We start from the raw sequence: 23,753 nt of genomic DNA, 5'->3' as shown, positions 1-23,753 counted from the left end.
AACCATATACATACATCTTTGCAATATAAGCATAAATGCTGCCTTTTTAGTTTCTTCCGCAAAATCAAGAAAAGTGTGTGCTTTTAGTCAAATGATTAATTTCATTCAAACTATTTTGTGTGGCTGCTATTCTTCCTAACAACATTTCTTACCGACCAAACTCTTTTGTGTGGCTGCTATTCTTCCTTACGAAATTTCTTACCTAGCAAAGTCATGCGAATTGCAAGAAGAGTCGTCTCTTTTGCATTTGGATGTGCCTACATATATCTATCCAATTGACTTTGTTCTTATTTGCTGTCTTTTTGCATTTCATTGCCCTAGTTATAAGGGTTTATGCTTTGTTTTTATTTTATTTTTTTTTTTCTATTTGTTCGCTTAATTTCTTGTTTTCATTTTTCTTTTTCCGTTTGTTTGCTTAATTTCTTGTAAGAGCTATCAAAGCTATGAAATCTATGTTTAAGCAACAAGTGAAAACGAAATCTATAGAATCAAAATAACAAAGTCACCTTCGGAGGAAACACGGTTGCATGCAAGTGTGCAACAAATTCTTTAAATACCTAGCTGGAGGTTCTTATTTCTTAGAAGATGATGAGTTGTTTGTCGAGAGCTTTGTTCTTTTACCTTTTTCACGGGAGCAATTGTGCTCCTCATTGTCGCCTTTTGTGCAGTAGACGTTGTGGCACCTCTTGCAAAATAAAGTGTATGTGGATTAAAGTGTGAAGGAACAAAGTATGAAGGAAAATATTTTTGTAAGAGTGACTACAAAGTCTACTATACAGAAGCCAACAAGAAGGAGCACAATTGCTCTGATGAAAAAGGGAACTGAACAATACCTTCGACAAACAAATCATCCTCATAACTAGGTATTTTAAGAATTTTGTTGCATGGTTGAATGCAACCGTGTTTTCTACAAAAGTGTCTTCTTTATTTTAGAAAACTAGATTTTAATCCTTAAATAAGATAAAGTTTAGAAAAATGTCTTATACAAGATTAAAATTTGATTTTAGTCCTTGGACTCTATTTAATGTCAGCATAGCATATGTATTCAATGTCTCTCTGTTTTATTTATAATTTTATGGTGTTCATAAATTAAATTTTATGAAAATATTATAAATTTTAATTCTCATTATGGTAAGTATCTTATATAAGAAAATATTTTCATAGAGATTTTTCAGTACACTTATGTTTTTCTATATTTTTTTATATGTCACTAATTCATTACAATATATTTAGGTATGAACATTTCGGTACACTAGGTTAGTATAATATATTTAGGTACAGGCATTTCGGTACACTAATTTAGTAAAATATATTATGATACGAACGTTTAATTACACTAATTAGAGGAAGTAAAATAAAATTAATGAATTAAAATATGTATAATAATAAATTTTAATTTGAACATAATGATATTAAATAAGATATCTATTAAATATTAAAACAAAACTGTAATATGAATTTGAATTAAGTGCACATTAGAGGACTAAAATCAATATCCAATCTAACACCAGTTTTTTATGAATTTTAATCTTCTTCAAGGATTAAAGTTCAAAAACCCATTTTATTTTGATTCTATGAATTTAGTTTTCAATTATCGTTTTTAGTCTTACTATTATACTTCCAAAATCTCCAGTTATCAATTACAATCAAACAATTCCGAGTACAACAAGAACACTGGGCCCTTAACACCCAAGCAACAAAAAGGTCAGACCAAGTCAAGTTTGTTTCAGTCCAAGTCACACAAATTTTGTTTTTTGACGACTCAAAGTTTATCACCGTGAGTTTTAAGGTAGATAAGTTGGTGTTGAACGATGATCATGATCAGTCGGCCTTTGTGCAACATGTTGAGCCAAAAGGCATCCGAGACTAGGCTCTCTCCGTGGGCGCAAATCAGTCAACATCCGTCTTGGCTTCGAATTTTCCGGGATATCAACCAATCTCCATATAAAAACTTCTGTTCTCCTTGACGATCTTTGCCTCAGGTTTATTAATGGAGTCTGTATATGCTTAAATCTTAATCATAATTAGTGAACAAACTTAGCTAACATAATGGAAAAATAGCATGAATACATCGTACGAAAGTTACAGACACTAGTGTTACACGTACACACAGGTGCAAACAGCGAAAGCTTCACCAATGCGGTCTCTTCCTAAAACAAAAGTAAAAAGGGTTAGAGGGAGGGTGAAAGGAGGGCGTGGAAGCAGGTTGCTACAAGGTGTTCTATAAGCTGTACAAGGGTTGAAGTCAGTGTCTCTGCCTCCCCTTTTGGTTTACATCTGATCCATCGGAACTATGTAAACTTCCACTCTTGGTGAGTCGAGGCTCAGAAAGCGCTTGTTTCTTAAGCATGGGGAACTCAGCATGACAGAATTGCTCGCACAAATCATCCGTTTGGCAGAAGTTATCTAAACCAACATTTTTCAAGGTCAAGTCGCTTGTTCCTTGAGTTTTTGATGAGCTTAGTTGCTGCTGAAAGTACTCCTCGATATGCGGATCGTAGTCTACTGGGATTGCACCCGTGAGAGTTTTAATAGCAAATTCAATGCATGGATCGGGCCATGAACCCCCAAAAGGCAACTCAGTTGGGGATCCGGACTTCTGTCTAGCGTTATCATCCCTTGCAACTTTCCATCCGTCTTCTGGTATAAAAAGGTTGCCACTTTCCTGCTTTCCGCTGCTCTTATTGTCTGTTTCTACGTCCCCAGCATGACCTTTTGGAGTAGCCAGGTCCCCTGAAGAATGCTCACCATTGCTCCTGGAATTGTCAAAACCTATTCCAGTGAGAGTCTCTATTGCAAATGCAATGCAGGGATCTGTGAAGAAATCCTCAAGAGGCAAGTCTGGTTGAAGTCCTGGTTTCTCTTCCGCCTTATCATCAGTTTCAAGTTTTCCTGCACGCTCTTCTAGGCTACTTCGGCTCCCCGATGGGAAAACAGAAGCACACCGTTGCTTTTCATCACCATTAATTGCTCGTTCCACATTTTGAATATGCTTTTTTGGCTCAACCTCAAAATAATCAGGATGTTGGGACGCACAACTGAGCAAATCACCAGGGTAAGAACCTTCAGTTGTATGGCATACTCCCTCCCCTGACTGTTTAATTGCAACTCGACATGCTCGAGTACTCGTTTTCAGTTCTGGAACTGGACCAACTTCAACTCCAGCTAGTCGCTTTGAAGCACGGCGAGGCAAGATAAGCCCTATCTTATTCTTTGATTTGCAAAAGCCAAGACGGGCCTTTTTCCTTTCATGTTTTATCAGCCCACTTTCCAGGCATTGCTTACCTGGCAGGTCTCCACCTGCAGCAACTGAAATACATTCACCTTTTGTGGAATCACTGTCCTGTTCTGTTTGGTCTGAACCTTTGGCTTCTGGAGGATTTAAGCTGCCTGATTCAGTGCCCACCTCACCTGCAACATGTCACGAGTTCATCTCAGATAAAAGAATACTAACTTAGTGTTGCAGAGTTGGCTTTGGAAATCAATCGAACTTCCTAAATCATTATGATGTGTAAAGAAAATAACTTCATGTCAATTTTCAGTGTCTCAAATCCCATTCCCACACAAAAACGAGAGGAAAGAATACGGAATATATCTATGAAAGGACAATACCAAGAGATTGTAAACAAGACGTGAAATTTGTAACATTACTCTGATCAGAACTGTGTTCAGGAAGGGACGGGCCTTCAGTTGTATGGCGTGCTCCCTCCCCTGACTGTTCAATTGCAACTCGACGGGTTCGAGTACTTGTTTTCAGTTCTGGAACTGGACCAACTTCAACTCCTGCTAGTCGCTTTGAAGCACGGCGAGGCAAGATAAGCTCTTTCTTGTTCTTTGATTTGCAGAGACCAGGACGGTTTCTTTCATCTTTTATCAGCCCACTTTCCAGGCATTGGCTACCTGGCGGGTCTCCACCTTCAGGAGCTGAAATACATTCACTTTTTGTAGAATCACCATCCTGTTCATTTTGCTCCGAACCTTTGGCTTCTGAAGGATTTAAGCTGCCTAATTCAGTGCCTGCCTCACCTGCAGCATGTCCCCGGTTCATGTCAGTTAAAAGATTATTAACTTAGTGTTTCAGAATAAGGTTTGGCCTTGGAAAGCAAATGAACTTTCCTAAATCATCAAAACAAAAATGAAAATAACTTTATGTCAATTTTCAGTCCCAAATCCCATGAAAGTGGAAAGTAAGGAATACATCTATGAAGGGCAATACCAAGAGATTGTAAATAAGACGTGAAGTTTGAACATTACTCTGATCAGAAGTATGTTTAGGAAGGGACGGGCCTTCTCTATTACATGAACAATTAAGTATCTCTCCATCCTTCATTGTCTCATTCAAGTTCAAGCTCGGTTTGTCTAATTCCTGTTTCGTGGTTACAGCAGAGAATCCACACAAGGAAAAATATCAAGGAAAAACTATAAGTACACTTTTTCCTAACAATCTAAATTAATAGCAGGTACAGTAGCGTTTAAACTCCAGACAATGCATTTTTGTTGTACACTTACAGAGGCTTTGTCATCTTCCAATTCCTTATCGCCACTCAGCTCAAGAATTAACCTTCCTGGCTCCTCATTTTCAAGATATCGATGCACATCCCTGATAGAGCAGAATACTTTTTCACTTACAGGAGCTATATAATGCTGCGGAGAGATTGAATATCAGTAAAAAAAAGGAGTGAACTTTAGCGATGACCCATGATAAAGTGAATGAGTGCAATGAGCTTGAAACTGAAAGACCGTGGAAACTCTTAACAAGGCCATACTGTGCATGCACACACGCACACACTCACATGAGCACACAGAGAGAGAGAGAGAGAGAGAGAGAGCGTTCATTACCGTGTCTCTCCTAGTCTTACGTGCCTTTTTTGTAATCCGAATTTCTTTGGTCCATCCTGGAGGTAGTCCTTCTGCTACAGTCTTCTCAACTACAATCTAAATGCTTGAAAATAGAAGTTTCCATATCTTAATTAGTAAAATTTGTCAAGATTAAACATCTAAACACAAATAATAAAGATAAGTTTGAGTAAACGGACATCATCTGAAGGTCGCTTGAGAGTCTCTTTAATTTTCTGTTCGTCTTCATGACTGGAGGTGCTGAGATATCGAGATACCTCTGCCCTGGAACTAAATCTATGCCCACTTGAGGATTCGTAATAATACTGCAACAAACACAAAACATAACCACCTCTGCTAAATTATCTATCGCAAAAGATAATCAGATCTCTCTCCACAATAATTAAAAATGGTCTCAAACTTTGTTCAAATAGTTTTAAAGTTTCATGTTACCACAAATGAAGTTGCAAGTTACATTATAACACATTCGAAAACAGCAGCAGAGGTGTCAAATTTAATCTCAAAACCCACAATTTCAACAACCTAGGAAATGTCTGGTTCTAAGTTCATATCTGAAATACACACCTCAACATCACAACTAAATTTCCAAACTTGTGCGGAGGTGCTCTAATCCCTTTCCGCGCAGTTTAAATTAGTTTAAAGTAGAATAACGCTCGTATCAATCCAACCTTCCAATTCTCTGTCCACTTTTGTACATGCACAAAAATTGGTTCTTACCAACTTACAGAAAACTAAATTAAAACTAAACTATAACTCCAACTCCCGAAATTACTCAAGGATCTTGCACCTGTACTAATTTCCTAATTAGGGTTGGAGAAGTAAATAAATAAACTTAATTAAAAGATAGAAAGGAGTGTAAATTCCATACCTTGTCTCTTCTGCCATTTTTTCTAAACTTGACCTCCACTGTCCATCCAGTTGGGAGCCAGTCCTCGGAGTTCTGCTCCTCCATCGCTGGAAAATGACTTCCCCGCCGACCACCGCTGGAATATGAGCCGCGCACACACACTCTCTCTCCCTCTGTGAGTAAAAAAGTTGAAAACTGAAATGCTTCGAAGGTCTTCAGACCCACGTGTTTCCCATACTGTGTTGCGAGGGCTACAAGTTGGGGATCAGGATCCTCTCCTTAACTAGAGTTAAGGGTGAGGATCCTCTTGAGGAAGCTCATCATACTGTTAAAATTTTATCCAACGGTTATAAACAAAGATTTTTTTAAATTTATAATAATTATAACCGTTGAATAAAATTTCAACGATCATAAGTTTGCTCAGGAAGATTCTCATCCTTAGTTCAGGAGAGGCTTTTGATCAACAAGTTGGAATACGGCGGTCAATAATCTGATGCTTGATGAAGTTATAATTTTTAGACGATAATACACCTCTGTTTTTATCAGTAAAAGACACATTTGACGCGATGTACAATAATATGAAGCAAAGTTTTAAAGGAGTGGCTGAGTCGTACACGTCATAATCATCATTTAAGCGGTGTTTTGGATAACTATTGACACTATCAAAATTATAATTGGAAGTATATGCAATTTGGCAGGCATCCTGAGAAATTCGAAGCCTTGACAGATATCGAAAAGTTATCGTCCAAAAATAGAGCAACGTGACCTAAGGTTTCTGTCACAATCCACTTGTACATATCAAAATTCAATTTAAAGATCCTAGCTTCATTTGTCCAACGACCACCATCATCAAATTCAACCATCCTTTGGACCATCAACAGTTCGTTATCATCTAAAACCACAACATATGTCTTTACGGACTTCTGGAAACATTCCAAGGTATCGGCAGCAACCAATTGTTTATCAGAGATGGATTGATCGGAAGTAATATCAAAGGAAAAAAGTGTTCCCATTTCTTTGACAACATAAAACTTGTTTCCGACATGAACAACATCTTGGAGAGAGCGAAGTGTTTCATCAACAACGTAAGTCCATGACGTATCTTTGGTGAGTCTAAAGAAAGCCAGATTATTACCCTCACGTTCATGTATGACCATGACGATACATTTATCGGCCTCCAAGATTGGATCTGCTGACAGTGTCGCCTTATTTACAAAAATAGTCTTTCTGCGGGGAGACATATTATCTGGACAAGCTAGAGGAGGAAGATCGATGATGGAATCTGCTCTCTTTTGTCTCCCTTTCACCCTTAAAAACGGATTTATAGGTTACTACCAAATCCATATTCACAGCTATTAACTATCCTTTTGAAGAACCACGCAGTCGCTTCTTCGGAATGTGTGATATTCACACACCCCTAACTACTTTTCTCATACTCTTCTTATTTTTTAATACTTAATTGGTATCCTACAATTTAATCTTCCATACATACCCTTCCTACTTTTTGACCTTTGGAATTTTAGAATACTTTTGTTATTTTATTTTAAACTTTTTTTTTTTTTTAAACACTCAACCATACATGCCCATTTGTAACTCTTTAAGTTCCACTGCCTAACCTGAGAGATCCCAAAACAAGTATAAAACACCTATTATAAAAAATAAAAAAATAAAGCTTCAGCAATATATAAATAAAAATAAAACGATTACTTAATGATATAGCATATATGCATAAGTTACATGAATTGTACAAAATACTAGTAAGCAATCCACATACACTTTAATCCCCATAATAGTAGCCTCATGCCCCAAAAAAATATATCAGATATCATTACAAGCTTTCACATCATGCCTACACTATGTTTGGCCTTTAATCTTGTGTTCAAAAGGAGATGTCAATGTTACCAAAAAGATATGAAACCCATGCACTCCAACCTACAGGAAAATAAAAACATGTCAACAAAAGGAAAGAAAATTACAAACTTGATTAGTATTTTTATGGGGAAAAATCAACAAAAATATATGTACTTTCATGTGTTCTTTACACATCTAAGCTATTATTAACAAAAAGTTTCTTTGGCAAATCATTATGCTCCTCACACCTATAAACAATGAACATTAAGTTATACGTATATATAAATAATCATGACCATAGTAGACAATATTAAAAGATAAATATAAAAAAATGACATACCTATCGAGCACGTTTCTGAGCCTTCTCCACTATTTCAAACTTTGAAGGACCACACTTTGTAGAGCTTGATTCTTTTCTATTTTTAGACCCCATTGGACGACCTTTGTTTCTGAGCCTTCTCCACTATTTCAAACTTTGAAGGACCACACTTTGTAGAGCTTGATTCTTTTCTATTTTTAGACCCCATTGGACGACCTTTGTGAGGTTTAACATTAGGCTCAAGAGTTAATGGAAGAGCATTTTATCGGGCTCATCAAGCGTTGGTTGACTTCCTATATATCACAGACAAACACATTTATATATGTAGAATATATACTTTGGTTTTATCAATGGACTAGACATTTAAGTATCAAATTTATACCAAAGCATTGTATGCATTATATCAAGTTTACACCAAAACATTGTATGTATCAAACTTAACTCTAACATTGTAGGTATTTACTGGCAGCAGACTCGAAATTTAAGCTACAAAGCAGCTCTCTACATCGATTTTTGCACATTGAGATTAGGCACCCAATAATTCCATATGGTCATGGAGCCTAAGTAAAACCATTTAAACCTAATACCAATTTACCATTAAGTTAAAGTGTATTGGGGACCAATACAAACAGCATTCCAATAGAAAATTAATTTCCCCAAAACCAACACAAATCAATTTTTAATTTTCTGATCCACGATTTGAAAATCTTCTTAAAAAATTAAAACTACACCAGTATTCATTCATTCGATTGACATTTGAACCACAAATTAGGGAAAGAAAAAAAAATAACCCTAAAAAAAAAAATTGAGATAAAAACCTAACGCAAGAGGAGAACAAAAACCCTAAATTCCAAAACCAATCTTAATAATTTGAGAAAATACTTTAGAAACTTACCATCAAAAGTGTTAAGAGGAGGAATGCATTCTGAAATTTCCTCCATGCCATCCTCCTTGCATGCCATATCTAATTTGTTCTGCAACTCAATGTCCATCTGGAGCTCTTCATCTATTATTATCAGGTCATCCATTGTGGTTTTTCACAAGAAGTAATAAAGAAGGGTAATAGATTGGCTTTTCGTGGAAGGTATGAATGGAAGCAAAGAGGACAGGGAACGGAGGCACAAAGGAAGGGGAGAAGTCTGGGAGTTTATCATGAGTGTTGGTTCTTTCCAAGTGAAAAAATAAAAAATAAAAAGCAACTTTCAAAAGTCAAAAATTAGAAAGGGTATACGTGGAAGACTAAATTGTAGGATACCAATTAAGTATTAAAAAATAGAAAGGATGTGGGAAAAGTAGTTAGAGATGTGTGAATATCACACCCTTTATGACAACTTGACATCTCGTCAAATTTTCTTTTATTATCTTTTACTACACAATGACATGGCATACAAATAACACTGAACCGTATATAGTCTAACCGTGACACTAAATTCTCTAAAACTGAATCCAAAAGATGCGTAGGAAGATTTGCTCAATCTGTCAGGAAGAAAAATTATATATGTGTTTGGGCCCGAAATATTATTGCTGGGCCGAGCAGCAGGATGTGCTCGGCCCAAGGAGATGATAAATACTATGGGCCGAATAATAAGGCCCGGGCCAGCTGGCAGGGTCGGCCAAATCCCATCAGAGGTAATCCGGATAAATAGAAAGGTCGAGGAAACCTGATGCAATTAGGATTCTCGACCAGCAAGGAATGAAGTCCCGAAAAGAAGGAAAATTCAGAATCCCAGTAGGAGTAGGATTGTTCGAGGAAGAGGCGAATTGGGAAAAGGACTCCCGATCCAAATCGGAGTCAGATTCAAGGAATGGGGGACTATAAATACAAGAAATCATGCAACAGAAAAGGACCTTCAACTCAGCATACAATTGCCCTGCGCAAAACCTCTCAATCACCTTGAGATTTTTCCTTTTCTTTTTCCTGCCGACACACCTTCAGTTTGGATAAACAGCACTGTGGAAGCAACCGGCGAGCACCTTCAGTTTGGATAAACAGCACTGCTGCCGCAGGATCAGCCGACCAAGAAGCATCTTCAGTTTGGATAAACAGCACTGCGTCGAGGCCGACCGATTATCTATCCAAGTCTCGGTCGAGGAAGGTTTTCGAACCTTTGTTGGCAGAGGTCACCTTACTAAGCTTTCTCGGCATAGTTAGGTGTTACGAATTACATTGCTCGGCGTACTGGTTGCCGAGTGGTTTTATGATTGGATACTCACAGGTGAGTTTCAGGGTTCGGCATTCCGACGGCCGAACTACGTTTACCATCAAGACATATATCACGTTCGAGTACCTGTGCCCATACACCTTGGTCTCGATTCGACGTGCTTATACTCTCACGAATATAATCACAGTGACCGAATCGGGCTCCGACGATTATTGAACTCCGCAGAATTGGCAGCCTTGTCTTCAGGCTGTAGAACTCAGAGACCGAGAGCGTTCCTTCCTCGGTCGCAATCGCAAGATACAGAAGTCAACGACGCGCTCCAAGCGATATCAACAAATTGTACTCCTCGGCCGAGCTCGGCCGACGAGTTGGCACGCCCCGCATTCAACCGAAGGACGTAGTTAGCTTACTAGTTGCTCGGCCTGCGCGCCACGTAGGTCTTGTAATTATTAGGGTCAACATTTTGGCACGCCCAGTGGGACGATTTGTGCTAAACCTTCGGAGTTCATGACCATTGAGACACGGTCTACGAAGCAGAAAACAACCATGGGAAAGTCAACGACTGACTTGCCAGTGCAAGGCCTTGGGCAGGATTTGCACTCTACAAAAAATCCGATCATAATTGCGCCGCCCGAGGCCACAAGTGTAACACGCCGAGAGAATGAGGTCTGTCTCGGCGGGCAACCTTACAACCCCGCAGTCCCGAATCAAACAGCTGGGATGTTCATGGAAGGGATTGTGGAAGATTGTGATGACGATGGTGGGGAAGGTTCCGATCCACCAACTAGGACATTCCTTCGGAGACGACTAGATGAACAATATCGTCAGGTCGAGCAGTCGATTGGTCAGAAGATGAATGATTTGCTAGACGCAATACGTAGTAACAGCGATACACAGACCAGAATGCTTGAACTACTGGTTAGTAAAGCCTTCGAAGATGGCCAGGTCGGCCAGCCTCGGCAGCTCCCGACGAATTTGCCCATCCCAGCCGAGAGAGGGTCCGCTCGGCCACAACCAGTCCTCTTGGAAAGAAGAGGACCAGGAAATAGAGCCGAGGGACCAAGCCAGGGAGAAGAAGCCGCTTCCGTAAACATCACCGAAGTCCAGAGAATGATTGACTCGGCCCTGAAGAAAGGGCCGAAGTTTCCAAAATTTATCCATCCATACCCAGCTTATGTAGAAAGGTTTGAATACCCACGAGGATTTAAGATCCCCGATTTCAGCCTCTTCGCCGGAGAATCATCTTTATCCTCACTAGAACATGTGGCTCGGTTCACAGCGCAGTGTGGGGACGTCAATAGCGATTTCTACAAACTACGGTTGTTTAACTTTTCACTGACAGGCTCAGCTTTCGCCTGGTACATTAATCTTCCACCCAACTCCGTGCAAAGTTGGGAAGAGTTGGTCGAAAAGTTCCATGAACAATTTTATCGGCCAGGGATGGAGATGTCCGTATCGTCGTTGGCCAGGATGGCTCAAGCATCTGACGAATCTCCAATGGAATACCTAACAAGGTTTAAGTCGGCCAGGAATTGGTGCCGAGTACCACTCCCGGAGGTGGAGTTCGTCAGGATCGCCCTTAACGGATTAGACGTGGAGTACAAAAAGAAGTTTCTGGGGGCAAATATTCGAGATATGTACGAACTTGCTCAACACGTCGAACAATATGAGTATCTGCTCCGAGAAGAAAAGATATCCAAGTCACCATCCCGGGGGACGTTGTATAAGAACCCCACGGTGAGCTATGCATCGGCCGAAAGTGAAGACCCTCAGTATGTTAGTGTGGATGCGGCCGAGATAATAATAGACAAACCCTATGTTTGCAAGGCCTTGGCGCAAGTAAATACCAAAGACGCCAAAACCCGTTTGGCCACCGAGGAAACGAGTAAGTCATCAAAAGTATACACTTTTGATATCACCAAGGCTGATGCAATTTTCGATCAATTATTGGCAGCAAAAATCATCAAGCTTCGGCCGGGACATACTATCCCTAAGGCCGATGAATTAAAAGGAAAGATATACTGCAAATATCATAATTCTAATAAGCATGCAACCAATAATTGTGTTGTGTTCCGGGACACAATTCAAAGTTGGATCGAAAAAGGAAAGTTGAAATTTCCGGAAAAGATGGCGGTCGATGTTAATCCTTTCCCTTCCACAACGATTGGTATGGTGGATGCTCACCTTCCCAGAAACAAAGGGAAGGCCGAATATGTCCCGGTGCAGCATATCCGTAAAGGGAATGGTCAAACAAGACTAAAGCTTGATATATTTTCAAATGCACCACCAACGGAACAATCGGTGCGACCCGCCGATGAGCCGATGACGAGGTCAAATTCCGACGAAACTTGTGGATCGAAGGTTTTATGTGACCATTGTAAAACAACAGTTGAACCTGGGAAGAAATCTTCAACCCCACCAACGGCCCCTACGGCGTCGTCAAAGGGATTAGGTCCACGACGTCAAGTGTTCGACCGACTCGGCCCACAAGTAAAGCCGAAAGAACAGACCTCGGTCAGGCGGCGTCTTGACTTCGCCGCACCCTTCTACAATGAGGATTATTATTCGCGCAATGCCAACAGTTCGGGCTCGCCAGTTGATCGCAAAACTTTCAAACCACCAAGGACATCGGATCAACGCTGGTACAGTTACAATTCTCCGACAGGTTTGTATACGGCGCTGTCCAAATCCCAAAAACGTCGTCGTCAACGGATAGATTGCATGGCTCGGCGACGAGAAGCGCAGGCCAGCCCGGCCAACAAATGGCAACCAAAAAAGGCCGTGGAAGATAGTAGCGAACGGCCAACCCCGACTATCATGACCGAGTTAGCCGAAGGCAAGAAAGTAGCGGATGCTAATTTCGAAACCACCATTGAGGAGGCTGAGAAACGTATTAAGATCCTTCTCCGGCCTGGGGAAACGAGAGCTCGTCTAGAGTACTTTACACAAGAGGCCGAAAGGAAACTGTCTCCGTTACCACCGCGCGAGCCGTTTATCAAAATACGGCGCAACTTACACCCTCCATTCCTCGGTGCATCCATGGAATACATGCGAGAATTTCATAAGAAATACTCCGCAAATGATTTGTACGGACTCCCCAAGGCATGTCAGGAAGCCCTCGACTTAGCGCTGACTTGTCCCGATGCCGAGCAAATTATCCAGAAAACTTCTGATCCAGCCATTAAAGCTCGGTTTCAACATATACGGGAGGCTCGGGTCCTGGGTTTTGAGGTCGATCCTTATACAGATATCGACACCGCCGAATTACCCTTCTCGCTTGAAGACCTCCAGCATTTACGTTATCATTTCGAAGTTTTCTCGGCTGTATCGCTTTTCGGCCTCACGGCCGACGAGGAACAACGGATAGCACGGTTGGATACGTATCTAGACACGAGGAACGCCCGTATTGCCTATGAAAAACGAGCCCGTGTAACCAAGGATCAACATGAATCTTCGGCAGTCAACATTGTCGAAGGAAATCGCCCACCCACATTCGATTTGGTTCCTACTTCTCAGATACCGGCTCTTACCGAGGAACTCAAAAGTTTAATTCAGGATGTTCCGCCAAATACTACTGAGGCTAGTTCTGCAGACGACGATGACCACGAGCCAATGGGTCCCTCGGTCCTCGAACATATGGAGATCAGTATGGTCCACGTCCTACCAGCCGAATTCCAGCCAGGTACCCACCAGTCGAATTTCTTGGACGGGGACGTAGTTACCGAGGAAGCAACGCAAGTAGACTTCGTCGCAAACGACGACGATAGAGAAAACCGAAGCGAGGACAACCTTACGGCAGCTTTGGCCGAGCTATTTCCCCGCTCCCCTTCGGTTAATCTCCAACACCTGAAGCCGTTGTATGTCACGGCTCATATCGAAGGATTCCCCATTTCTAAGGTGTTCGTCGACTGCGGCGCCACAGTCAACATTATGCCAATCTCCGTCATGAAGGCTTTACGCCGTTCTGATAGTGAACTCATTCCGTCAGGGATTACTATGAGCAGCTTCGTCGGTGACAAGTCTCAGACCAAAGGCGTACTTCCGTTGGAAGTTAGCATTGCCGGTCGTCAACATATGACAGCTTTCTTTGTCATTGATTCCAAGACCGATTATAACGCATTACTTGGTCGCGACTGGATCCACCAAACCAGTTGCATTCCGTCATCACTCTACCAAGTCCTCATCTTTTGGGATGGCAAATCGGTCGTGGTCCACCCAGCCGATAACCAGCCATTTGAAACCAACATGATTCAGGCTCGCTATTACGATGATCACGTCGGCTACATCACCCTCCAAGGCCTTAATGAGGATGGGCGGCCGACGAGAATTTCGGTACAGAAAGTAATTGAGGTCGGCGCCGAGACTGTCCAACAGGATTCGGCGAGACTTGGCTTGGCAGATCTAGTCACCAACGCCGATGATTGAGCACACCACGCAAGAAAGGCGTCAGGCCGCGGTTTCATCTACAATGGAACGTCTGCTGGCCCATTGGTACGCCATTACCAAGCAACCGCACTCGGGCGTCAATTTAATCGAATTTCTGGCCGAAGCAGATAACGGCCCCGTTCTTTCTTTCGATAAAGTTCAGGCTGCGCCGGCCGAACTCGAAGACCATCGGCCTCAAGTCAAGGACCCGTTGGAGGAAGTTAACGTAGGCACGGCCGAGGATCCTCGAACATTGTTTATTAGCGCGTTACTCCCACCGTCCATGAAGGTCGAACTACGGAAGTTACTCCACGAATTTAAAGATTGCTTTGCGTGGAGCTATCATGAAATGCCCGGCCTCGACCGAAACCTTGTAGAGCATGAGCTACGCATCAAGGAGGGGTGTAAACCTTTTCGACAGCCTCCTCGACGATTTTCGAACGAAGTACAGCTCGGCATTAAGGAAGAATTAGTTCGGCTTCTGAAAGCCGGATTTATTAGGACCGCACGGTATGTCGAATGGTTGGCCAATATCGTCCCCGTGTTAAAGAAAAGCGGTGCCCTTCGCATTTGCATCGATTTCCGTAATCTAAATCTGGCTACTCCCAAGGACGAGTATACAATGCCGATTTCAGATTTATTAATTGATGCCGCAGCTAATCATGAACTGCTCTCTTTTATGGACGGTCATGCGGGTTATAACCAGATTTTCATCGCCGAAGCTGACGTCCACAAGACGGCTTTCCGATGCCCGGGGGCACTTGGTACTTATGAATGGGTCGTCATGCCTTTCGGCCTCAAGAATGCCGGCGCCACATACCAACGAGCCATGAATATGATCTTCCACGACTTAATCGGTACAATCGTCGAAGTTTATATCGATGATGTGGTCGTGAAATCCAAACGTCGTCAAACACATCTGGACGACCTGAGGCAAGCGTTCCTTCGCATGCGCAAGAACAAGCTCAAGATGAACCCGGCCAAGTGTGCTTTCGGTGTTTCGGCCGGTAATTTCCTAGGATTTTTAGTGCACCACCGCGGTATCGAAGTCGACGAAAATAAAGCTCGCGCCATCATTAGCGCCCCACCACCAACGACAAAGAAGCAGCTCCAGTCGTTACTCGGGCAGATAAATTTCCTCCGTCGCTTCATCGCCAATTCGGCGGGTAAGATGAAGGCATTCTCTACGCTCTTGAAACTTAAGGATACCGACAAATTTGAATGGCGCGAAGAACATCAAATGGCATTTACACAAATCAAGGTGGCTCTTTCAACCCCACCCGTGCTCGTTCCACCATGTCGCAACAAACCCTTGAAATTATACATTTCGGCAGCTACTGAATCCATTGGTTGTCTCCTCGCTCAAGACAACAATGGAGGGCGTGAACAAGCGATCTTTTATCTTAGCCGAAATCTGAATTCACCAGAGCTCAATTACTCCCCTGTCGAAAAACTGTGCTTAGCTTTGTTTTTTGCTGCGTCCAAGCTTCGGCATTACATGCTCCCATCAGTAACGCAGGTCATCGCCCAAACAGACGTAATTCGGTACATGCTCACTCGGCCTATTGTCAAAGGCCGAATCGGGAAATGGACGCTCGCGTTATCCGAGTTCAGTCTTCAGTATGTACCCCAAAAGGCCGTCAAGGGGCAAGCTCTCGCCGATTTCTTGGCCCAACACCCTTCTCCTTATGGTTCTGAGGGAGACAACGTCGATATCGGTTTCATCACCACGCGCGATAGTCATTGGACTATGCATTTTGATGGTTCCAGCACTTCGACCTCGGCGGGTGTGGGAATTGCAATTCAATCGCCTGACCACTGCCGATGGTATTTTTCCCTCAAGTTGGATTTCAGCTGCACCAATAATCAGGCCGAATATGAAGCCCTCATTATCGGCCTCCACGTTTTACACGATCTACGGGCCTCCCGCGTTCTCGTCCTCGGTGATTCCGAACTGGTGATTAACCAGATAAACGGCCTGTTTCGTTGCATGAGTTGTACTTTAGCGCCCTATCACATGGTCGCCACCTACCTGGCCGAGTCGTTCGAACGGATCACATTTGAACACATTTCACGCATCCACAACACAGACGCCGACGAACTCGCCCAGATCGCCTCCGGAGCACAACTCAAGGGGGGCAAGCTAGGCCGAATTGCAGTCACAAGTCTGCGCTCATACCCAGCCTTGATTAATCGGCAAACTCTCCAGCGCGCACACGTAATACGCACAAGGGTAATGTCTCTCCCATCCTTACTAGAACGAGGAGATCCCGTGGAAATATGTGTTGTCGAAGTAGAACCAGATGATTGGAGAAGGACGATGTTACGATACCTCGATAACCCCAATGGGAAACATGACCGAAGAACGAAGGTCCACGCCACGAATTACGTGTCGTACCAAAATGAGTTATACCGCAAGGGCGAGGACGGGTTACTACTATTATGCCTCGGCCCACAAGAGGCCACCCAAGTAATGGCCGAGGTACATGAAGGAATTTGTGGGGCACATCAGTCCGGACGAAAGATGCGTTGGTTGCTCCGACGACACGGTTATTTCTGGCCCAATATATTAAAAGATTGTATCGAATATGCACGGAGATGCGTCCCATGCCAAATTCATGGACCTGTACAGAGAGCCCCGGCCGAATTACTACACTCGGTCACTAAACCTTGGCCGTTCAGGGGTTGGGCAATGGACGTAATTGGCAAAATCACGCCATCATCAGGGGCAGCGAAACACGCGTGGATAATGGTAGCAACTGACTATTTCACCAAGTGGGTCGAGGCAAGGTCATACGCCGAATTAACTGCTAAAGAAGTATGCAACTTCGTAGAAGAGAATATTGTGACCAGATTCGGCGTGCCAGAAACGATCATAACTGATAATGGCACTATATTTACGGCCGATAGGTTTAGGGAATACGCGGCAAGTTTGAATATCCGACTGGAGCAATCTACGCCGTATTACCCACAGGCAAACGGGCAGGCCGAGGCAAGCAATAAAGTGTTGATCGGCATCCTTGAAAAAATGGTAAAAGAGAAACCAGGGTTGTGGCATTTGAAGTTAAATGAAGCATTATGGGCATACCGAACTTCACCCCGGTCGGCTACTGGAACCACTCCCTACGCGTTGACTTATGGACACGACGCTATGTTACCAGTCGAATTGAGTATAAGCTCGTTGCGAGTAATTGAGCAGAATGATTTGTGCAGTATTGAATATAGTCAAGCGATGCGACAAGAGTTAGAAGACTTGGAAGAAAGTCGAATCGACGCGGGTAACTTGTTGATAGCACAAAAGAAAATTGCCGAGCGAGCATATAATCAGCGTGTAAGACAAAAAACGTTCGGCGAGGGAGAACTGGTTTGGCAAACTGTGTTGCCTGTTGGAATAAAAGACCCCAGATTTGGCAAGTGGTCGCCAAATTGGGAAGGGCCATTCATCGTTCACAAAGTCCTCGGCAAGGGGGCATATCATCTAAGAGATCGGACGGGTTCAGTTCACAAATTACCGATTAATGGAAAGTTTTTAAAGAAGTACTATCCAATTACATGGGAAATGCAAGAGTAAGACCATTGTATTGAGAGCAAGACGACCATTGTATAGCAAAACGACCATTGTATTGATAACAGAAAATCATTACAAGTACAAATACAATGATGAACTCCTAAGGGGTCGAGGGGAGGTAAGTCTCAAGGGCAGCTTTCAGCTCCAGCCACTTCGCCTCGCTCAAAATTATCTCAGCCTGCCGCGTTTTCTTGTTGCACTGCAGTTGCTGGATACGCCGTGCGCCGGCAGCGAAGGCCGTCAGCCGAGACTTGTTAGCCTCGAAATCCTTCTCAAGCTCGGAAGCAGCAGCCGACCTTTGACGTTGAAGGTCAGAAATCTGACGCTGGAGGTCAGAGATCTGGAGATCAAACTCGGTCAGCTTTGCTTTCTTTGCTTTGAAAGCCTCCATCTCTACTCGGCCAGCCTCATGCGCAACCTTGGCCACCTTCAAATCGTCCTCGGCCTGTAGGGCACGCTCAAAGATAAGAAAGTGTTGCCGAGTCCGCTCCAGGAGGTCGGTCAGGAAAGAGATGCCCTCCGGGCTCAGGTGACCACCGCTGGCAAGGTCATTAAGACACTCCCCAACAGAGTCAAGGCCCTTGCTCCGGAGAGCTTGGGAAGCAGTCAGAGATAGGACTTCGTGCAGCTTCACGAAGACTTCGGCGGGCGTGTCTTCTGCCGATTCGGCCGGAGCTGCAGAGGAGCCGACCTCCCCGGTCGTGCTTTGAAGCAGAGCGTCAAGTTCCACTTCCCACGATGGCTGTGCGTATAAAAGGAAAATGTGAGGGAAAGTAAGGCGTGATATGGTGCATAAAGAAAAAGGGGATTGTTTTAGACCTGCTGAGAGGAGACTTCGGCCATGCCCTTTGGGTCATTGCTCGAACCCAGGGAGCTTAATGGCCGAGCCCAGTGCCTTAGACCACTACGCAATTCACGCGGCCGATGGAGTTTATCTACATTTGATGGCCACGACGGCGGCCAGGAAATATAGACAACGCCCCTCGGCGCGTAAAATTGCCGGTGAAATGAATGTTCAGGCACCTGACATTTAATATCGTTTCAAAAACAATGTCACAAAAACTCAAAACACAAAAGAAACAATACTTACAAAGGCCGAAGAGACTTCCTGTGGAGGAATGGGAGGGTCTTCGTCCTGCGGGTGGATCGGTGACTCAGCCGTGGCCTCAGGATCGACCATGGGTCTCTTGCCAAGTTCCGCCGCAGTAGGACGTGGTCGAGCGGTCACCTCGACTACAGGAGGAGGATGGACGGGAGGAGAGTTGACTGGTCGACGGCGGCGTTGCAGCGGGACTTCGTCACTCTCGCTCTCGACATCCTGAACAAAAAGAGAACAGTTAGCATTACGATCAGAAACCTAAGGAAGCAAGTGAAAACAGAATTATACCTCCAAAACGACCGGTGGAGACAAGGGTGCCTCAGGTGCCGCGACCGACTCCGAAGCTAGAGCGGGTGCGGCGTTTGGATCTGCCGGGGAAACGGCTGGAGGATTCGAGGTTGGGGAGGCCGCGGCTGCCGGCACAGATGGAGAGCCGGCGGGAGCAGGCGTCCCAGTAGTATCACTGGGAACGACATGAATTTCCCGGTCGCCCTTCTTCGCCAATTTCTTGACACGTTTAGAAGGGCGAGGGGTCTCCTCCGCAGGCTCGGCCTCTCGGTGGGGGCGCTTGGAAGGCACCGATCGCTCGGTGACAAGGATTGCCTTCTTGGGCACTAGCTTCTTCGCCTTTGGCACCGCAGCGACTACTTCGACCGCCTTCGACCCACGACCCCCTGGAGCAAAGTAATTAATAACAGGGACGAGAAATAAAACAAAAGGAGGAAAGAAACGGAAATACTACCTTGGGCCGACTCCTTAGGGTGAGTCGAGGATGCTGATCTGGGCCGATCGCCGAAGATTTTCTTTACCAGATCTTCGGCCGGGGCGCCGAAGAAGTCTCCGGTATATTCCTCCCACCAATCCCCGAAGGTGTCAGTTCCCAAAGACTCAGGAACCGTCGGCCGAAGCCGAAATTTCTTGCACTTCTCCTGGAACTCCTGGTCTGACGTCTTGCATTCCCTTTCAGAGGAACCAGTAAGACGTCCCCGACTTAGGAGCGACCGAGAGGCGAGCAGGGGGACTGGACAGCCTTGAAGATAGCCGAGCTGCCGGGCGAGAAAATGAGGGTGATAAACCTCCCAGCTGGCTCGGCGAGCATCGCAACCAAGAGGAAGGTCGCGAGCCAAGACAAACGACCCCCAGCGCTGGCGGATGCCCGCATCCTCAGATTCGGCCCATGCTACCGTAGGGAGTCTAAGCGAGGATGGGTACTCCTGGCGCCGACACACCAAGAACTCGTCATCCGAGAGGACGTCGAGGCTGAGGAAGTGTTTGAAAACCTCGGCTGCCCGGTGAGGTGGCGCTGGTCGAGAGGCCAGTTGAAGGCCGAGGGCGGCCGTTCGCTGGAAGGCAGGAACCTCCGGTCGAAGGGTGGAGAAGTAGACCTGCAACCAGAGTTGGAACACCCAGAGGGGTCCGTTCTGGTGCGGGTCGATCTTGCCAATGGTCGCCTCGGCCAGGCAGCGGTAGAGGTTGGCAAGGATGGCTGGACTGAGCGCCAGCAAGCGACCATTAGCCAGTGCCTGGGCCACCGGCATATTCTCCACCAGGCATTTATTTGACCTGGTACAACAGATGAATTTGTTGTACCAGTAGAAGAGGAAGGCCTCGTGCTCTCCCTTCCTAAGACCTTCTTCGCCTCGGCCGGCGAAGTGAAGAATGAGCGTGTTATAGTTGAAGAAATTCTTGTGCAGCTTCTGAACTTCTTCCCTTGAGGGCTCCCGGTCGTCCCGGCTTAGCGTCTCGACGGCCCTTTCGTCGAATAGTGCCTTCAGGTCGAGAGGAGAAGGGTATCCGGAAAGGGCAGCGTCAATAGGAAGGCTGGTCGGGGAAGTCCCAAGGATGGCCGAGACGTCAAGGATTGTGGGGCCGAGTGGGCCGAAAGGCAGGATCATGGTGTTGGTGGCCGAACACCATAGACTCAGGGCCGCCATAAGCAGCTCCTTATCCATGGCGACCTCCATGGTCGACAGGATGATGGCATCATAAATACCCAAAGCCTTCCATTCCTTGGAGAAGAATGTGCTCATCCGGTCGACCCAGGCAGCCCAAGCCGCAGTAGTCGACGGCCAGGCTCCCTGAGGCCGCGCCAGAGTCCATTTCGACCAGTCGAACCCCTGCAGCAGGGGTGTTAGGCACTGTTCCTTGAGCAGGTTAGTGACAGACGACGGCACTGTGTCTCTGAAAAGGGGACCCAGAATTTGGTGGGTCGTGGCCATGTCTTCCTCAAATCGTAGCGTCTTGACGGCGCTCCGGTCGACGAAATCCTTGCACTTGTTGATCTCATCAGAGAACTTTGAAATGAAGGAGGCCATTTGTGGAGAAGTGATGTTTCTGGAAAAAGAAGGTATTGCAGAAGAACTGGAAGGTTTGATTTGAACGAACAAGGATGAGGAATTTGAGATTTTAGAATTTCTGAAAGCGTAAAAGGCAAATGGCAGAAATATGGGTATTTATAGGCCTTTCAGGATGAATATCAAACGTCTGGGATTCAAAAGGCACTGGTTCAAATTGGGGGGAAATTTAACCGGGAAAGGCTCAATCATTTCGGATATTTTGGGAAACTGCGAAGAGGGGATCGAGGAGTCGAAAATCCAGGACGCACGATTGCGTGCGACGCCAGTTTTAAGGCATTAATAAGGATGAGACGTTTCAGTTAGCGCACGGTTTCGAGGCCCACGATTGAAAGTTTTAAGAGCGGCGGAGAATCGACACGTGGCCACGCTTTGGGGGCAGCAAGAAAAGTGCAATCATGCTTCATAACTGCACAGGAATAACGGTCATTAAGTTCAAAAAAGCAATAAACGTTTTCGCTTCTTCAAGGTCGAGGCCCGACCAAGAGCTAACAGTCGGCGACCTCAGAAGCGAGGGGGCAATGTTTGGGCCCGAAATATTATTGCTGGGCCGAGCAGCAGGATGTGCTCGGCCCAAGGAGATGATAAATACTATGGGCCGAATAATAAGGCCCGGGCCAGCTGGCAGGGTCGGCCAAATCCCATCAGAGGTAATCCGGATAAATAGAAAGGTCGAGGAAACCTGATGCAATTAGGATTCTCGACCAGCAAGGAATGAAGTCCCGAAAAGAAGGAAAATTCAGAATCCCAGTAGGAGTAGGATTGTTCGAGGAAGAGGCGAATTGGGAAAAGGACTCCCGATCCAAATCGGAGTCAGATTCAAGGAATGGGGGACTATAAATACAAGAAATCATGCAACAGAAAAGGACCTTCAACTCAGCATACAATTGCCCTGCGCAAAACCTCTCAATCACCTTGAGATTTTTCCTTTTCTTTTTCCTGCCGACACACCTTCAGTTTGGATAAACAGCACTGTGGAAGCAACCGGCGAGCACCTTCAGTTTGGATAAACAGCACTGCTGCCGCAGGATCAGCCGACCAAGAAGCATCTTCAGTTTGGATAAACAACACTGCGTCGAGGCCGACCGATTATCTATCCAAGTCTCGGTCGAGGAAGGTTTTCGAACCTTTGTTGGCAGAGGTCACCTTACTAAGCTTTCTCGGCATAGTTAGGTGTTACGAATTACATTGCTCGGCGTACTGGTTGCCGAGTGGTTTTATGATTGGATACTCACAGGTGAGTTTCAGGGTTCGGCATTCCGACGGCCGAACTACGTTTACCATCAAGACATATATCACGTTCGAGTACCTGTGCCCATACACCTTGGTCTCGATTCGACGTGCTTATACTCTCACGAATATAATCACAGTGACCGAATCGGGCTCCGACGATTATTGAACTCCGCAGAATTGGCAGCCTTGTCTTCAGGCTGTAGAACTCAGAGACCGAGAGCGTTCCTTCCTCGGTCGCAATCGCAAGATACAGAAGTCAACGACGCGCTCCAAGCGATATCAACAAATTGTACTCCTCGGCCGAGCTCGGCCGACGAGTTGGCACGCCCCGCATTCAACCGAAGGACGTAGTTAGCTTACTAGTTGCTCGGCCTGCGCGCCACGTAGGTCTTGTAATTATTAGGGTCAACAATATGTTAAACTCATAGAATTGCAGACATAAATATAGAAGGATATCAACAACAAACAACAACGCCATATTTCTTTAAGTGGGATATCCTATAACGTCATTCCGCTCATTATTATGATATATAACAACGTAAACAAATGTACAAAGTAAAGGGAAATACGAAGGAAAAACACACCTGATGCCATGATTTTGAAACTGTAAGTAAACAAGTTTTCCTTGCGCAGAAGATGAATTGAAAAAATGTAAAATAATAATAGACTAAAAGTCCTTGTTTATACATCGCTGCGTGTAATCCATAAACTAAAGGAGTAGTATAACTACGAGGATTTAAGGATTACAAACAAAATGGTGTTATGAAACTAATTGCCAACTGGTCTTCTACAAGAATTAGGATTTGTTTTCTTGTTTTCGTTTCTTGTGCTTAAATTAAACGCTTAATTATTTTTCCCTTGTAGACCTTGAAAAGTGTGTGATGCTCCTAAGTTCACACTTCACATGCCTTAAGCTTCTAAAACTAAATTCATGCTTTGAGAGGGGGGCCTTGGCGCAAGGAAAAGTTGCTCATTTGTAATTGAATGGTTACGAGTGGTTTAAATTGTGAAAAGTCTCTTTGCAAAGTAAAGGTAAAG

At 44.6% G+C, this 23,753-nt stretch overlaps 3 protein-coding genes and 1 long non-coding RNA gene across 5 annotated transcripts; all 4 read right to left on the bottom strand.

The window, feature by feature from the left end:
- Positions 1 to 2,024: 2,024 nt before the first annotated feature.
- Positions 2,025 to 6,049, bottom strand: LOC137734769 (uncharacterized). Of its 2 annotated transcripts, none has more exons than XM_068474055.2 (7): positions 5,726 to 6,049; positions 5,037 to 5,162; positions 4,840 to 4,935; positions 4,510 to 4,644; positions 4,255 to 4,366; positions 3,652 to 4,026; positions 2,025 to 3,411 (listed from the first exon to the last, which is right to left on the bottom strand). In XM_068474055.2, the coding sequence occupies exons 1-7, from the start codon at positions 5,807 to 5,809 to the stop codon at positions 2,246 to 2,248; spliced, it is 2,094 nt and encodes a 697-aa protein (XP_068330156.1). In that variant the 5' UTR covers positions 5,810 to 6,049; the 3' UTR covers positions 2,025 to 2,245. The 2 variants fall into 2 exon arrangements, with proteins under 2 accessions (XP_068330156.1, XP_068330155.1); XM_068474054.2 differs by having other exon boundaries at positions 3,613 to 4,026; positions 5,726 to 5,983.
- A 323-nt stretch (positions 6,050 to 6,372) lies between these two features.
- On the bottom strand, positions 6,373 to 6,945 carry LOC137734529 (putative F-box protein At4g17565). The gene has a single exon (XM_068473774.2). The coding sequence runs from the start codon at positions 6,943 to 6,945 to the stop codon at positions 6,373 to 6,375; it is 573 nt and encodes a 190-aa protein (XP_068329875.2).
- A 466-nt stretch (positions 6,946 to 7,411) lies between these two features.
- On the bottom strand, positions 7,412 to 9,088 carry LOC148696019 (uncharacterized). The gene is made up of 3 exons (XR_015964221.1): positions 8,770 to 9,088; positions 7,896 to 8,167; positions 7,412 to 7,636 (listed from the first exon to the last, which is right to left on the bottom strand). It is a non-coding gene; the product is annotated as an uncharacterized LOC148696019 (long non-coding RNA).
- Positions 9,089 to 18,037: 8,949 nt separating this feature from the next.
- Positions 18,038 to 21,443, bottom strand: LOC148696018 (uncharacterized). The gene is made up of 5 exons (XM_088697455.1): positions 21,087 to 21,443; positions 19,871 to 20,651; positions 19,417 to 19,802; positions 19,120 to 19,347; positions 18,038 to 18,771 (listed from the first exon to the last, which is right to left on the bottom strand). The coding sequence occupies exons 1-5, from the start codon at positions 21,441 to 21,443 to the stop codon at positions 18,130 to 18,132; spliced, it is 2,394 nt and encodes a 797-aa protein (XP_088553581.1). The 3' UTR covers positions 18,038 to 18,129.
- Positions 21,444 to 23,753: the final 2,310 nt, after the last annotated feature.

This window comes from Pyrus communis, chromosome 7 (assembly GCF_041283825.1).
Source record: "Pyrus communis isolate YQ-2024b chromosome 7, ASM4128382v1, whole genome shotgun sequence".
Classification (NCBI taxonomy): Eukaryota; Viridiplantae; Streptophyta; class Magnoliopsida; order Rosales; family Rosaceae; genus Pyrus; species Pyrus communis.
Note: the sequence above shows the minus strand (reverse complement) of the source record. Positions and strands in the feature narration are given on the sequence as shown.